Raw genomic sequence first — 15,969 nt, 5'->3', positions numbered from 1 at the left:
TCTCCCACCCCACCCCGCCCCTCTGAAGCCCTCAGTTTATTTCCCAGAGTCCATAGTCTCTAATGGTTCATTCCCCCTTCTTTTTACCCCCCCTTCATTCTTCGTTTTCTTCTCCTACCAATCTTCCTCTTTCCTATGTTCCATAAATGAGTGAAACCATATGATAATTGTCTTTCTCTGCTTGAATTATTTCGCTTAGCATTATTTCCTCCAGTCCCGTCCATGTTGCAGCAAATGCTGAGAAATCGTTCTTTTGATGGTTGAGTAATATTCCATTGTATATATGGACCACAACTTCTTAATCCAGTCATCTGTTGAAGGGCATCTCAGCTCCTTCCACAATTTAGCTATTGTGGACAATGCTGCTATGAACATTGAGGTGCATATGGCCCTTCTTTTCACTACGTCTGTATCATTGGGGTAAATAACCGGTAGTACAATTGCTGGATCATAGCGCAGCTCAATTTTTAACTTTTTAAGGGAACTTCACACTGTTTTCCAAAGTGGCTGTACCAACTTGCATTCCCACCAACAATGTAAGAGGGATCGCCTTTCTCCACATCCTCTCCAACATTTGTTGTTTCTTGCCTTGTCAATTTTTACCATTCTAACTGGCATAAGGTGGTATCTCAATGTGGTTTGGATTTGAATTTCCCTGATGGCTAATGATTTTGAACATTTTTTCATGTGTCTGTTAGCCATTTGTATGTCTTCATTGGAAAAGTGTCTGTTCATATCTTCTGCCCATTTTTTGATTTGATTATTTGTTTCTAGTGTATTGAGTTTGAGAAGTTCTTTGTAGATCTTGGATACCAGTCTTTTATCTGTAGTGCCATTTGCAAATATATTCTCCCATTCCGTGGGCTGCCTCTTAGTTTTTTTGACTGTTTCCTTGGCTGTGCAGAAGCTTTTAATCTTGATGAAGTCCCATAAATTCATTTTATCTTTTGTTTCTCTTGCCTTTGGGGATGTGTCATGAAAAAGGTTGCTTTGGCCGATGTCGTAGAGGTTGCTGCCTATGTTCTCCTCTAGAATTTTGATGGATTCCTGTCTCACATTGAGGTCTTTCATCCATTTGGCGTTTATCTTTGTGTATGGTGTGAGATAGTGGTCAAGTTTCATTCTCTTGCATGTAGCTGTCCAATTTTCCCAGCACCATTTATTGAAGAGACTGTCTTTTTCCCACCGGATGTTTTTTCCTGCTTTATCAAATATTAGTTGCCCAAAGAGCCGAGGGTCCATTTCTGGGCTCTCTATTCTGTTCCATTGGTCTATGTGTCTGTTTTTGTGCCAGTACCATGCTGTCTTTGTGATCACAGCTTTGTAGTACAGCTCGAAATCCGGCATTGTGATGCCCCCAGCTTTGTTTTTCCTTTTCAACAGTTCCTTGGAGATTCGGGGCATGAGCATGGTATTTTTCCATCTTTTTGTGTCTTCTTCAATATCTTTCAAGAGTGATTTGTAGTTTCTAGAATATAGATCATTTACATCTCTGGTTAAGTTAATTCTGAGATAACATATGATTTTTGGTGCTATTGTAAATGTAATGGATTTCCTAATTTCTCGTTCTTCAGTCTCATTTTTCGTGTATAGAAATGCAACTGATTTCAGAGCATTGATTTTGTATCCCGCCACATTACTGAATTGCTCTATAAATTCTAGTAGTTTGAGGGTGGAGTCTTTTGGGTTTTCCATATAGAGTATCATGTCCTCTGTGAAGAGAGACATTTTGACTTCTTCTTTGCCAATTTGGATACTTTTTATCCCTTTTTGTTTTCTGATTGCTGTTGCAAGGACTGCTAGTACTATGTTAAATAATAATGGCAAGAGTGGGCATCCTTGTCTTGTTGGTGATTTTAAGGGAAAGGCTTTCAGCTTTTCCCCGTTGAGAATGATATTTGCTGTAGGCTTTTCATAGATGGTTTTTATGAGATTGAGGAATGTACCCTCTATCCCTACACTCTGAAGGGTTTTAATCAGGAAAGGATGCTGTATTTTGTCAAATGCTTGTTCTGCATCAATTGAGAGGATCATATGGTTCTTGACTCTTTTCTTGTTGATATGATCTATCATACTGATCGATTTGCGAATGTTGAACCACCCTTGCATCCCAGAGATGAATCCCACTTGGTCTTGACGGATAATCCTTTTAATGTACTGCTGGATCCTATTAGCTAAGATCTTGTTGAGAATCTTGGTGTTGATATTCATCAGGATTATCAGTCTGTAATTCTCCTTTTTGGTGGGGTCTTTGCCTGGTTTGGAGATCAAGGTAATACTGGCCTCATAGAATGAGTTTAGTAGTTTTCCTTCTGTTTCTATTTTTTGAAACAGCTTCAGGATAATAGCTATTATTTCTTCCTTGAATGTATGTTAGAATTCCCTGGGGAATCAATCAGGCCCTGGACTCTTGTTTTGGGGGAAGGTTTTGATCACTGCTTCAATCTCTTCATAATTAATTGGTCTGTTTAAAAATTCAATTTCTTCCTGTTTCAGTCTTGGTAGTTTATAGGTTTCCAGAAAGGCATCCATTTCTTCCAGGTGGTCTAATTTACTGCAATAAGGCTGTTGATAAAAGTTTCTAATGATCCTTCCTATTTCATTGGTGTTGGTTGTGATCTCTCCCCTTTCATTCATAATTTTATTAATTTGGGTCCTTTCTCTATTCTTTTGAATAAGTCTGGCCAGGGGCTTAGTGATCTTATTTATTCTTTTAAAGAACCAGCTTCTAGTTCTGTTGATCTGCTCTACTGTGCTCCTGGTTTCTAATTCATTGATCTCTGCTCTAATCTTGATCAACTGCTTTCTCGTGTGTGGGTTAGGCCTGTTCTTCTGTTCCAGCTGCAGGGTCTTGAGGTGAGAATATAAAAACTGCATTTTAGATTTTTCTATTCTTTTGAGTGAGGCTTGGATGGCTATGTATTTTCCCCTCAGGACTGCCTTTGCAGTGTCCCATAGGTTTTGGACCATTGTGTTTTCATTCTCGTTGGTCTCCATAAATTATTTAAATTGATTTTTAATTTCCTGGTTTACCCAATCATTCTTGAGTAGGATGGTTCTTAGTTTCCAAGTGTTTGAGTTTCTTCCAAACTATTCCTTGTGATTGAGTTCCAATTTCAACACACTGTAGTCTGAGAATATGCAGTAATAATCTCAGTCTTTTGGTATCATTTGAGACCTGTTTTGTGACCCAATATATGGTCTCTTCTGGAGAACGTTCCATGTGCATTTGAAAAGAATGAGTATTCTGTTGTTCTGGGGGTGTGGTGTTCTGTATATATCTACGAGGTCCATCTGGTCTAGTATATCATTCAAAGCTCTTGTTTCTTTGTTGATTTTCTGCTTAGGTGATCTGTCTATTGCTGATAGTGGAGTGTTGAGGTCCCCTACTATTAACATATTTTTATCTATCTGTCTCTTTATTCTGGTTAAGAGTTGGCTCGTATATCTTGTTGCTCCCCTGTTGGGGGCATAGATATTTATAATTGTCATATCCACTTGTTGGATACATCCTTTAAGAATAATATAGTGTCCTTCTGTATCCCTAACTACAGCCTTTAGCTTAAAAATCTAATCTGCCTGTTATGAGAATTGCTACCCCAGGTTTCTTTTGAGGTCCATTGGCATGAAAAATGGTTTTCCATCCCTTCACTTTCAGTCTAGATGTATCCTTAGGTTCAAGATGATTCTCTTGTAGACTGCAGATGGATGGGTCATATCTTTTTATCCAATCTGCAACCCTGTGGTGTTTTATGGGCATATTTAGGCCATTCACATTGAGACTGATTATTGAGAGATATGATTTTAATGATGTCATGTTGCCTGAAAAGTCTTTGTTTCTATAGATTGCAAAAATTTATATTCTGTATCACTCTTGGGGCCATTTTACTTTTATAGAACCCCCCTTAATATCTCCTGTAGGGCTGGTTTCATGGTCACGAATTTGGTTGGTGTCTGGTGATCCTGGAAGGTCCTTATCTCTCCATCAATTCTGAATGACAGCCTTGCTGGATAAAGGATCCTTGGCAGCATGTTTCTCTCGGATAGAGCTTTAAAAATATCCCGCCAAACCTTCCTCTCATTCCAGGTCTGTGTAGACAGGTCTGATGTAATTCTGATATTTTTGCCTCGGTACGTGAGAAATTTCCTCACCCTGGCCACTTTCAATACTGTATCCTTGAATCTAATATTTGCGAATTGCACTATGACATCACGTGGTGTAGGTTTGTCATGGTTGAACTTGAAAGGGGTCCTGTCTGCCTCTTGGACACAAATGCTTGTTTCCTTTGCTAGGTTAAGGAAGTTTTCAGCTACGATTTGTTCAAATATCTCTTCTAAACCTTTCTCTTTCTCCACCCCCTCGGGGATGCTGATGATTCTGACATTGGGACGTTTCATTGAGTCAGTAATCTCCTGTAACCTACATTCTTGAGATTGGATTTTTTTGAGCCGAGTTTCTGTTTTAACTTTCTCTTCTACCAACCCATCCTCCAATTCACTAATTCATTCTTCTGCCTCATTTACCTTGGCCATCAGAGCATCTAGTTTGGACTGCATTTGAGTCATAGCATTTTCAATTTTTGCCACATTCACTCTCATTTCCGCCCTTAGAGATTATATATTCTTGTTAATATTTTCATTAATATTCTTTTCAAATCTACACATCATTGTGACCATTTTACTCTGAACTCCATTTCTGATAATTTGATATGGATAATTATATCCATATCCATCAGTTCTGTGGCAGAGGCCACAGACTCATTATCTTTTCTTTGCTGGGGGGTATTTCTCCTCCTCGTCATTCTGATGAGGAGAGGTTGTGGGGTTGCTCAGAGCCCAAATTATTGACCAGGACCCAAGCATTGTGCACTTGTTTTATAGGGACCTTAGGGATGTCGGCTTCTTGATTTTTCAGCTTGCCTTCTGGGGGAGGGGCCTGCCACGCTGATATTCAGGCAACCCTGTTTGGGTAGAGTCTCCCTGTCCCCTCATGTGGTTGTTAGGGTTAAATAATAATCTATCTTTGCTAAGCTCCAGCTGTATCAGGGGAAGCCATGGCTCAGAGGACTCAGCACCGGCCAGGCCAGTCAGGCGCAGTGGTCTGTGCAGGGCTGCATCTTCACCTGGGCAGTGAGAAAAGGAGTGCCCACCTAACTAAGGGTGACGGGGTTGCAAGCCCTGTCTAAATAAGACAGACAGCCTAATTCTAAAGGCCTGTGGCAGTTTCCCAGGGGATGGGTGAATCATTTTTCAGGCAGAATCACTCCAGCCTGTCACTACAAAGGCAGAGCCAGGAGAGTTTCTCCTCCAGTTTCGGACCACAGTGGTGAGAGAATCAGGAAAGACCTGGGATGTGTGCTGGGCATCAGTCTGAAGAAGTTGGCTAAGACAGGATTCTTGTCCACAAGCATAGAGAGATAAGTGCCAATGAGTGTTCTAGGCTCTGACGTTCCCACAGCGAATGAGACAGAGAAGGTCCTTCTCAGAGAGCTTCCACACCAGAAAGGGAATACCTAGGAAGCTTCTCTTAGACACTGCCAGACTGGGAGAACTCCATCCCCAACTGCCCCATCTGAAGAGTTTATAAAGAGGCCTTAACCGGGTTCCTTTGTGAACACCATGCAGATGTCCTCAATGGCACAGAGCTCTGTCAATACTCTGTGTATTCCACCTTTTGTATTAAGCCTGTATTAAGTCCAAAGTAGATGAATTCAGAGAAGTCTTCATCTAGAAGTTTTCCCGATTGTGAAAAGGATTGAAAAGTGATAAACATGGAGAAAATTAGATTTTTCTCCAGATTTGGTCCATAAATAATAAACTCAACTCTTATAGTTAGAATACTAAATACAGGATTGAACTCATTATTTAAAAATAAACCACAAAAAAACATAATAAAATAATAAGATAAAAGAGTGGAATTTGACATTCAACCAATCCATTTTCTAAGAAGCATGGATCTTACTTACTTACTTACTTACTTACTTAATTTCAGAGATTGAAGTGTCAACATATATAAGGACAAAATGTTAACAAAGAAAGATATGATGAGAAATTTTATGCAAGGTTTCAGAAGATGGGAGGTCTCCTCATCATAAATCTTATCAGGGACCTCAAAAATGACCAAGAATATAGTGGAAGAAGGATGGATGGAATCAAACCATATGTGGTTGTATCAGAGGAGACATATTAAAATTAAATCTATTCAGATAAATGTTAAGTATTACCTAGTTGTGAAATTTCTTACTGCTTTTTGAGATCATCCAAGAGATCCTAAACTTTTTGGGATTTTGTTTAACAAGTCCAGATTTAATAGCAATAATTTCAAGACATCACAGCTTTCATTAAAAAGTAAGAGAAATAGAAGCTTGAAGAACCACAAGAAATGTTGGGAAAAGATTGAAGATACGGCCACAAATTATTCTCATGCAAATAAAATAACTCCCCATTTGAAAAGTTAAATCATATTTGGAGTTTACTTAGTGTATTTATAACTTCTTCAGGTCCATTATTATTTCTTTCTCTTCTTTTCTTATATTTCCCAATTCAGAAATGTATTATTTGTATTGTTTGTATTAAATGTATTAAATGTATTAAATGTATTATTTGTAAGTGATTGGGAAAATGGTGCAAAAACTTCAAATTAATTTTTTCTAATTTAATATACTTTTCTTATATTTCTTTAATACATTTTTCTATATTTCTTATATTTCTCAAATAAATGCTTTTCAATGAAGAAAATGTTATTTTTATAACTCCTCTAGTAAGGAGTCTGTATTTCGAGTCTTTAACTAATTTTGGCACATCTGTATGGGCATTCCTAAGGAAATACCAAGGCCAATAACAAAGCTGTGGACTAAAGCATATTCAGCCATAATTCTCCCTAATAATCTTGAGAATGGAGAAATTTTTTCTTTATATTATGAAAGAAGTTTACCAAGATTATAAAATAAAACAACCATCTTATCTCCACCTTATTGTTCTCATGTAGATTTAAGCCCAAGTGAAAGGGAAAATAAATATTAAACACCTGGGAGCTATACTTTCACTTGTGCAAATATCTCCTTCCTCACTAAGAGAAACTTTTGTCCATTCAGAAAAAAAAAACGAAGAGTCAGAAGGAATTCAGGACAAGGATCTCAGGCTACATACTAAAATAATAGTAATAATAATAATAATAATAATAATAATAATAATGGTTTTGTTTTCTGGGCTACGACTAGAAAGTTTCCTTTCCTAGATATACCCTTTCTCCATAGATCTTCCCCCCTCGCCTCTACTTTCTGCCTGTTTACATACCTGGAGAGAGTAGGGGGAAAATCAGGCTCAAACTTTACTGGTTATTAAGTGTTCCATCAATGTAGTTTTTTGTGTATTTATTCAACTTAGATATCAGGACCTTCCAGACTCCTGAGATACATGTACACTTGGGATGATATTTTATTCCACACCCTACAGAATTCTGAAGACCACCTCTATATTTATCCAGCTTCTCGAGGGAGCTTAATGTCATTGACCATTCTAATCTTGATTTCCTGTATCTTGCAGCTGTTCCTTCCTCTTATATTTACTCCATATATGAGATTCAGCCTTTTTCTTGTGGTACCCACAAATTAAAAAGACTCATATATAATGTTATACTATTCTTTTGCATGTGATTATGCTTGAAATTTTTTATAATAAAATACTTTTAAAAATAAAACAAAAATGGCTTATATAATAACAAATATATACCTGTAGAAAGCAGCCTTGAGAGAAATGTTGGCAGGAGCATGTAGAGTGAAAAGCACACCATACAAGCAAATACCTGAAAATTGCCCATAGGAAGTCCTGTTCTTAAAAGCGCTTTTGGCCATCCTCCAGTCAGTGGCTTCTCACTGGTACTTATGCTTCCCCAATTTCTTTTCATCTTGCTTCTATCATCTTGCTGATTTCTCACCCTCCCATCACCACTGGGGCTTCAGATTCCTCACCTTCTATTGTGAAGAGTGGATGTCCCTGTTGACTATTCCCAAGATGCTCAGCTGCTGAATAGGCCTACCTTTAATAGGATCCATCCTTCTCAGGGGCACTCATGGGTAAAAAAAAGCAAAAATTTATTGTTATATCTTTGAGCCTACTCACACCATTATTGTCTTACCATCATACATATTGACTAGCCATCTCCAGATCATGTCTTTCAGAACAACAGTACCACATTAATTTTTTGTTTAGAATCACTTCTTTGGATAACTCACTCTTCTGAGCTTGTTAAGTAGGATTTGAGGATAGTCTTGAAAATACAATTTCCTGTATGCCTAAAGATAGCTGTCATCACAACCGCCATTCTGTAAATGTCCAGATTTTCAAAGTACTCCATGGACTCCTTATTGTCAATAACTATTTCTGACATGTCTTGATAACTACTTAAGCTTCTCCGTTTTCTCATTTTCATTCATCTTTATGAAATCAGGATTTTAAAATGAGCCGAGATTCTTTCAGACACCTAAGAATAACCATTAATTTAATGTATTTTTTCACTTAGTATACCCACTTACTGACTCATAACATCACATCTCCCTGGATGTACTGGTAAAAGCCACATTTAATCTCAAACTCCCTTTGCTACCATTGACTGGTATTTTTCATGCTTTTACCTTTTGTTTCTAAATCTCAACTGATCCACACATTTTTCTTCAACTCTGAATTTTACAGCAACATTAGATATGCATTACTAGCTACATTTTCTTTGTCATAAGAATTGTAATTTACTGAACCATAATAACAATGTCCTCTAAAATAGTCACTCCCCTGCCAATCCTCACCAATTTATGTACTTCCCCATTGCCATAAATTTGCTTTCTAATTACCTCATGTGGATGATCAGAAGTCTCACTCATGATACTGCTACAGTCAACATAAGAATCATAAATTCTGATACAATTGTCATTTTTTAAGCTGAAGGGACCTGCTATGGGCATGTTCTGAGAAATGTTTCTGATTCCCCAAATCTTGACCAAGTACCACTCTGTGCATTGCTATATCACTAAATACATTTCTTATTGCAGTATATATCACACTTCACTGCATTGGCATCTGTCCCCACTATTATATTGTAAGTGCCATGAGGGCAGGAACCATGTGGTCTTGTTCTGTTATGAGTCTCCAATATATAGCACTGTGCCTGGCCCACATGATATGCCCAATAAATATTTGATTATACTCTTATCACTTTGCAACTACATTGAGGCTATGGCTTCCTTTCCTATAAGTACATATAATTATTGCACATGCTAAATACTTTTAGAGAGAAGCTACTTCTCTCCTGAGACCCTGAAGTAAATTTAAATATGTGAAAGATAAAGAAAGTGAAATGGAGGGACCATTTATTATCAGAACACAAAAGGGAGGATCAAGTACAGGCAGACTTCAATATATGACAAGATTGCTCTACTAAAGTTTTTTTTTCCCCCTCTATATAGGTTAGTGAAAGCTCAAAACACATTTTTATAAGAAAAAATTATAAATTTTTATCTAGCTCCCTAAAGCATCTTTTTTTTTTAAGATTATATTTATTTATTCGACAGAGATAGAGAGAGCCAGCGAGAGAGGGAACACAAGCAGGGGGAGTGGGAGAGGAAGAAGAAGGCTCATAGTGGAAGAGCCTGATGTGGGGCTTGATCCCATAACGCCAGGATCACGCCCTGAGCCCAAGGTAGACGCTTAGCCGCTGTGCCACCCAGGCGCCCCTCCCTAAAGCATCTTTTATGATACCATTGAAATACTGACTATTGACAATGAGCAATGATGGCAACAGAAGTAGCTTTCTCTTAAGTTTACCACGCACCAGGTCTTATAATGCGACCAGATTTGCCCAGACAGAAATATGGAGATTGTATTTTGTTTTATTTTGTTTGTAGGAGATTGTTTTGAATCCAGATCTGTAAGTAGAAACAACTTATCTTCAGAATACTAACCTTCTAAGGCAATTTCTTCCCTAACGAGCCACATGATCTTGTATAAATTGCATAAGTCCTATGATCTTTGCTTTCTGATATGTAAACAGGAAAATTCTATGTCCTTCTTAAAATGCTTTTTATTTATTTATTTGAGAGAGAGAGAGAGAGCACAAGCAAGGGGAGCGGCAGGCTTAGGGAGAATCAGGTTCCCCGCTGAGCAAGGAGCCTGATACGGGACTCAATCCCAGGACCCTAGGATCGTGACCTGAGCCGAAGACAGATGCTTAACCAACTGAGCCACCCTGGCACTCCAGGATAACTCTGTGTCCTAATTTGTAATTCTAAAACCATTTCCTATGGATACATGTTCTATTCTAGTACTAGGGACAGGTGTCAAAAAGACTTAACTTTACTATCCAAAGTATCCAAATGCCAGTTCACAGAAGTAAATAGAAACACTAAAATTTTAACTTTTCAGTGATTTCCTACATTGTTAAATATTTATTGTTGATATAGTTAACAAACTATTCTCTTTAGTCCTTTGAATTTGAAGATGACAGCTATGAGTATTCCCTCAGGATACTATTCATTTCAATAACCAATAAAAGACTGTAGAGATATGCCTCCTCACTACCTACTGCTCTAGTCTCATGTATCACCATCCCCGTATGTCTTCTGTCTGTTCCGTACCCTAATGTTATAGTTTCTTATTGCTTAGGTGTATTTTTTCATTTTCTCTTACCTTTTCCTAGAATTCTCATCCCTTTCTCCAACTGGCAAACTCTACTCATCTTCAGATACATAGCTCATGTGTCACCTCCTCTGAAAAGCCTTTCCTAACCCACAGACAGAATTAAACTCTCTCTTCCATATTTCCATAGCATCTTATGTACACTTCCACTGCTGCATATAGCACATACATTGCAGTTACTTACATATCTGTCAAAGCCATAGGCTTCCTTAGCTCAAAATGTGACATATGGTAGTCAATCAATAAAGATTTGGAATCCTCATTTGAATATGATATGCTTAAATCTCTGTTATTATTTCCAGGTTTTTTATAGGCAAGAGGGCCACAGCAACAGTCAAGTTATTGAAACACAGAAACCTCAAGCAGTAGTACCACTGCCAGATGCCGGAGTCTATATTATTGAAGTTCGAGCATACAGCGACGGAGGGGATGGGACGGCTAGTTCCCAAATCAGAGTACCATCCTATTCAGGTAAGTTTCGACATAATAGGCTTAATGTGATGACCACCAACAATGTTAAATAGTGTAAACCTCACCAAAATTAATATGATGGATTCCATGGATGAAAACTTTGGAAGGGTCTCATTTCTCACTCCGATTTCCATGCCATCCTCCAATTAATAAGAACAATGGCGTTATGTCCATAATTGCAGAATTTCTACAAATCTAGAAAGGATTTTTCATTAGAATGGTTCATTAGAATGTCCTTATTTTTGAAATTCCCTTGCCTATCCTGGTCTCAAGCAGTGCCTTGCTGGTCATTTGGGTTTTGCAATATTGCTTTTAAACTGCCAGTGCACTATTTAACATACCTATTTCTCTATTACCTTGGTTACTTTTATCACTAGATAATGGAGAATGAGGTTCAGAAAAGCTTAAAAGAAATGCCTTTTAAAATTAAACTTAGATCATATTTATTGATTTCAAAATAAATTGTTAATTCCATTAAGTATCATTTTTTGTTCTTTTCCAGGTTTATTGAGATATAATTGACATGTAACATTTTGTAGGTTTAAGGTATACAACTTGTTAATTTGATACACTTATAACTGCAAAATTATTACGACCATAGCATTAGCTAACACCTTCATCACATCACATAACTGCCATTTCTTTTTGTAGTGAGAATATTTAAAATTTACTCCCTTAGCAACTTTCAAGTGTGTACTACAGTCTTATTAACTATAATCACGATGCTATACATTAGATCACTGGGACTTATTTGTGCCTCATTGTTTTTATTAGCAGTATTAATAATTTCTAGCTTTTACTGAGCCCTTATTATGTGTTAGGACTGGTCATCAGTCTTTTTTTTTTTTTTAAGATTTTATTTATTTATTTATTTGACAGAGAGAGACAGCCAGTGAGACAGGGAACACAAGCATGGGGAGTGGGAGAGGAAGAAGCAGGCTCCCAGAGAAGAAGCCTGATGCGGGGCTCAATCCCAGAATGCCGGGACCACACCCTGAGCCAAAGGCAGACACTTAACGACTGAGCCACCCAGGCGCCCCCGGTCATCAGTCTTATACATCATCTTATTTAGTCTTACTAATAATTATATGGGGTAATGGCATTATTAATATTTTACAGAGAAAATTTAAGTAACTTGCCTAAGATCACACTAAGTGGAAGAACCAGGATTTGGACCCAAGCATGCTTGTCTCCAAGGCCATATATCTTCACCACTACTGTCATTATTACACCAGCAAGGAAATTAAAGGAAGAGAAATTTTATAAATTTAGAAATGAGTAACCATTTTATTGAGGTAGTAAAAAAAAAAAAACCAAAAGATTTAATAAAGTATGCACGTCTTTCATTAAGAAAATATTAGGCAATTTTCCCTAAATCCTTGAATAAAAAATGTTTAATGTCTTTTAATTAATGGGCAATTATGAGCATTATTTATTGAGTAATCACTCTCAAGCAGAATTGTCAGCCTAAAGGGAAGTATCCAGTGATATCATATAGGACTCTGCATGTGGCTTTGTTGCATTCAACATATTTATCAATTTGGATTAAGACCAGGGGCATTGCATATGATCTTTTTTGATGCCACAAAGTGGGATAGAAGGAAAATATAAGGAAGAAAATAATTAGACTGAAACTTTGAGGAAAAGCTATTTACATAATATTTGATGAGTAAATTCTTACATGAAAATACAAGATGAAATAAAGGATATTATTGGGACAGTTGATAAAATTTGAATAATGTCTGTAGATTAGATAACATATATATATTAATAATTTACTTTTCTTAAAAAAATTGTGGAGTGGATATATAAGAAAATGTCTTATTTTTAGAAACTATACATTATTTAGGGGTAAATGTATATCATGTCTGCAACTTACTTTCAAATGGCTCAGGAAAAATGTATGTATTTATAGAGAGAATACTAACACAACAATGAGGAAACAAACATTTAAGGAAACTGGATGAATTCTTTGCTCTATTTTTACAACTTTTGTTGCATCTAAAATTATTTCAAAATGAAAAGTTAAAAATAACAAATATAAGATATAGGAAATCTGACATTTTTCAAAAATTCAGGTGAAAAGACCTAAGAATTAAATACATTGTGGCCTCATTAAAGCTTAATACACTTTATGATTCATTTATAAAAGTATAGCTTCAAGAGCAAGAGAGGTAATAATATCTCTACATTGATTACTACAACTGAACTGGTCAGATGTGGGTGTTAAATCTTCAAGAGTGCCTTGAAAGACTAAAGATTATTTCTGAAAAGTGAAAAAGATGACAAATTTCTGCTTGCATCATAAGACTCAAATTTCTAAAAACAACAATACAATGAGCATTTACTGACCCCTGATCATATTCTTGGCATTACATTAGGTATTTTTCATATATTATCTTATTTTACCCTTTCAGCAAACTTCTAAGTATTCTATTATTCTCTGATTCCCCAACTCTAAAACAACCAGATTGTAAAATATCATCTGGACAATATCAGCCCCAAGTTTGAAAGTACTTATAAAGACATTGATTCTCCCATTGTACTGCACTTCTATTCCATGAAAAACAAATTGTCAACTTTTGTTTTAGTTAAAAAAAAATATGGCTAGTGCAACCCATTTTCTGAGTTTTATTGAAATTCATAATATTGTCTATCTCAGACCTATAGAAAATGAGCAATAATTGGTTTCATTCTTACCATTTTCCAAAAAACAAAAGCCCTAAGAAGTTCAAGGACTTGCTCAAGTGAAATAGTTAGTTGGTTTTGCAGCTGAGACTAGAACTTAGTTCAGTGTTGTTGTTGTTGTTGTTTATGTTTTGTTTTGATTTGCTCTACCAAAATAATGTTTTTGCTTTGTGGATTTTTTTGTGAAAGTTGAGATATAGTCCCTACTTAGCATTCTGAAAGTGAGATGTTTTTGTAAAAGTGTCATGTTAGTTGATTTAACAAGGACTCAGCCACTCTCAAATAAATAGAAAAGATGTTTTCACAGTTTTTATTTATTAAGAATGCATATACCACTCCAGTGAGGCTTTGTCATCATGCCTTTCTTATAGTTCACGTGCAGCCATGCACTTCACAATAATTCATTTTATACAGGGTGAAATGCATGTTACATTCTCCAATATGTTGATTAAAGTTCTATTAGTGCCTTAGATATAAAAATTTTTAAAGGAAAGATTTGCCACTGCTGTGTGTGTGTTTACCAAACAAATGCCACCCCCCCCCCGCTCTTAAATAAACATCTGGAGAAAAAATTTGGACACTATTTCCCTGACAAAAATCACAACCAGATTCCATTAACACTCAACTCTTGCCAGAGAAGATAACATGACAGAAGGATGATCCCAAAAATTGGGTGGTACCTTTATTTTATGATTAATCTATCATTAAGGTTTTAATTAAGGCCAATCATAAGAGCATCTGGTTTTTACTAATCCCATCTTGATGACTTGAAGCATGTTCTATTATCTAAGCTCCAGTTCCCTCATCTGCAACAGGGAGATAAAAACCGTACTTACTTCATAGAAATGTTGTGAGGATTGAATAAGATAATATGTATAAAGGCCTCAATACAGTGCATTGCATATAGTAAGCATTCATTAAATATCGATCATGATGATGCTACTTCAGAATTCTGACTTGAGGAACCATTAACTGAAGTTAAGCCTAAGGTTATTACTTAGTTTGTGTGGAGCTTGTTATGTGGAGCTATCAAAAATACTTCAAACTAATCTGTTCAGATCAGTGTGTTTAATCAAACAGCCACCTTAATACATTAACTGCATACAATATTTTGTTCCCAAAAAGGAAGAATTTCTCCTGGGTATAGGTAAGAGTAATGAAAGATGGCTCTTCTTCCTTTGGCAAGTTTGGTATGAGAATATAGAATTTAAGCCTGTTCAACCAAAACAATCAAATAAATGGAGAACCCATAAGTAAATTAAATAATTTAAATAATTTTATTATTATCAAATTCAAACATTGACTGAAGTAATTGAATTATGAATTCTTATTGCCACAAAATTTGCTAATTATTCTTGCTCCCTTTCCTGAACTATGTGCTATAGAAATCAGCTTATCATTCATACCTGGAATTTGGGATGTTTTCCATCAGTGCATCATTAGTGAAAATTACACTAAATCTCCTGAGTAGATGTATTTTTTAGATGTGACATAGCCTTTTAACACAGTATTCATATAGAATTCTGCCTTCCATATAATTTTTGGGAGCCCCATACAACACCTTGTTTTAAAAGCACACTCTCAACAGAAACAAACCGATGTTGCACTCCTTTGTCTTACATCCCAGAAACAACTCTTTCCTATCTTCAGCAAAATCAAAATAATTTGCTCCATTTAATGCTTCTCTATTTTCACAGGTGGGAAAATCACTAGTGCCCAGTCGACCCTCCACACACTCTCCCCATCTTCATCATCGGTAACATTGCTCTTGGCATTGATGATTCCCTCAACCTCTTGGTGAAAACTGCAGACTTACCTTGCTTTGCTTTGCTTTAGCTTGAAAATAGCGGTGAATAGAGTGTAGTGTAAGTGGAGACCCAAGACACAAAGATGAGATTTAAAAACTTGGGACTACACATGGTTCAGGAGGTTGGGGGGAATATTACTTATCCATCAGGTTTCTCTTTGGTTGTGTAAATGGAGAGGACAGTTCTTGGTCCAATAAAATATGCAGATTGTATGTAATGAATTTTTTGTAAGCAAAGGTAATTTCTGTCAAATGTATTCTTTACCTTTTTAATATGTTGGAATTTGATTTTATATCTGATGACCCTGAATGTGTGC

The 15,969-nt window shown here is 36.4% G+C and overlaps 1 protein-coding gene across 1 annotated transcript in view; it reads left to right on the top strand.

Annotated features, from left to right (window-relative positions):
• Positions 1-15,646, top strand: part of CNTN5 (contactin 5) — a gene marked incomplete at its 5' end in the record, with an annotated part of 603,858 nt that extends 588,212 nt beyond the window's left edge. Inside the window, 2 exons of the mRNA XM_008688424.2 lie at positions 10,989-11,157; positions 15,543-15,646. Of these exons, the coding sequence (XP_008686646.2) occupies positions 10,989-11,157; positions 15,543-15,646 (273 nt within the window). The remainder of the gene's footprint in view (positions 1-10,988; positions 11,158-15,542) is intronic.
• Between the last annotated feature and the right edge of the window lie 323 nt (positions 15,647-15,969).

Source organism: Ursus maritimus, unplaced genomic scaffold, assembly GCF_017311325.1.
Source record: "Ursus maritimus isolate PB19 unplaced genomic scaffold, ASM1731132v1 scaffold_16, whole genome shotgun sequence".
Lineage (NCBI taxonomy): Eukaryota > Metazoa > Chordata > Mammalia > Carnivora > Ursidae > Ursus > Ursus maritimus.
The sequence above is the reverse complement of the archived record's forward strand: the minus strand, read 5'-3'. Positions and strand labels throughout refer to the sequence as shown.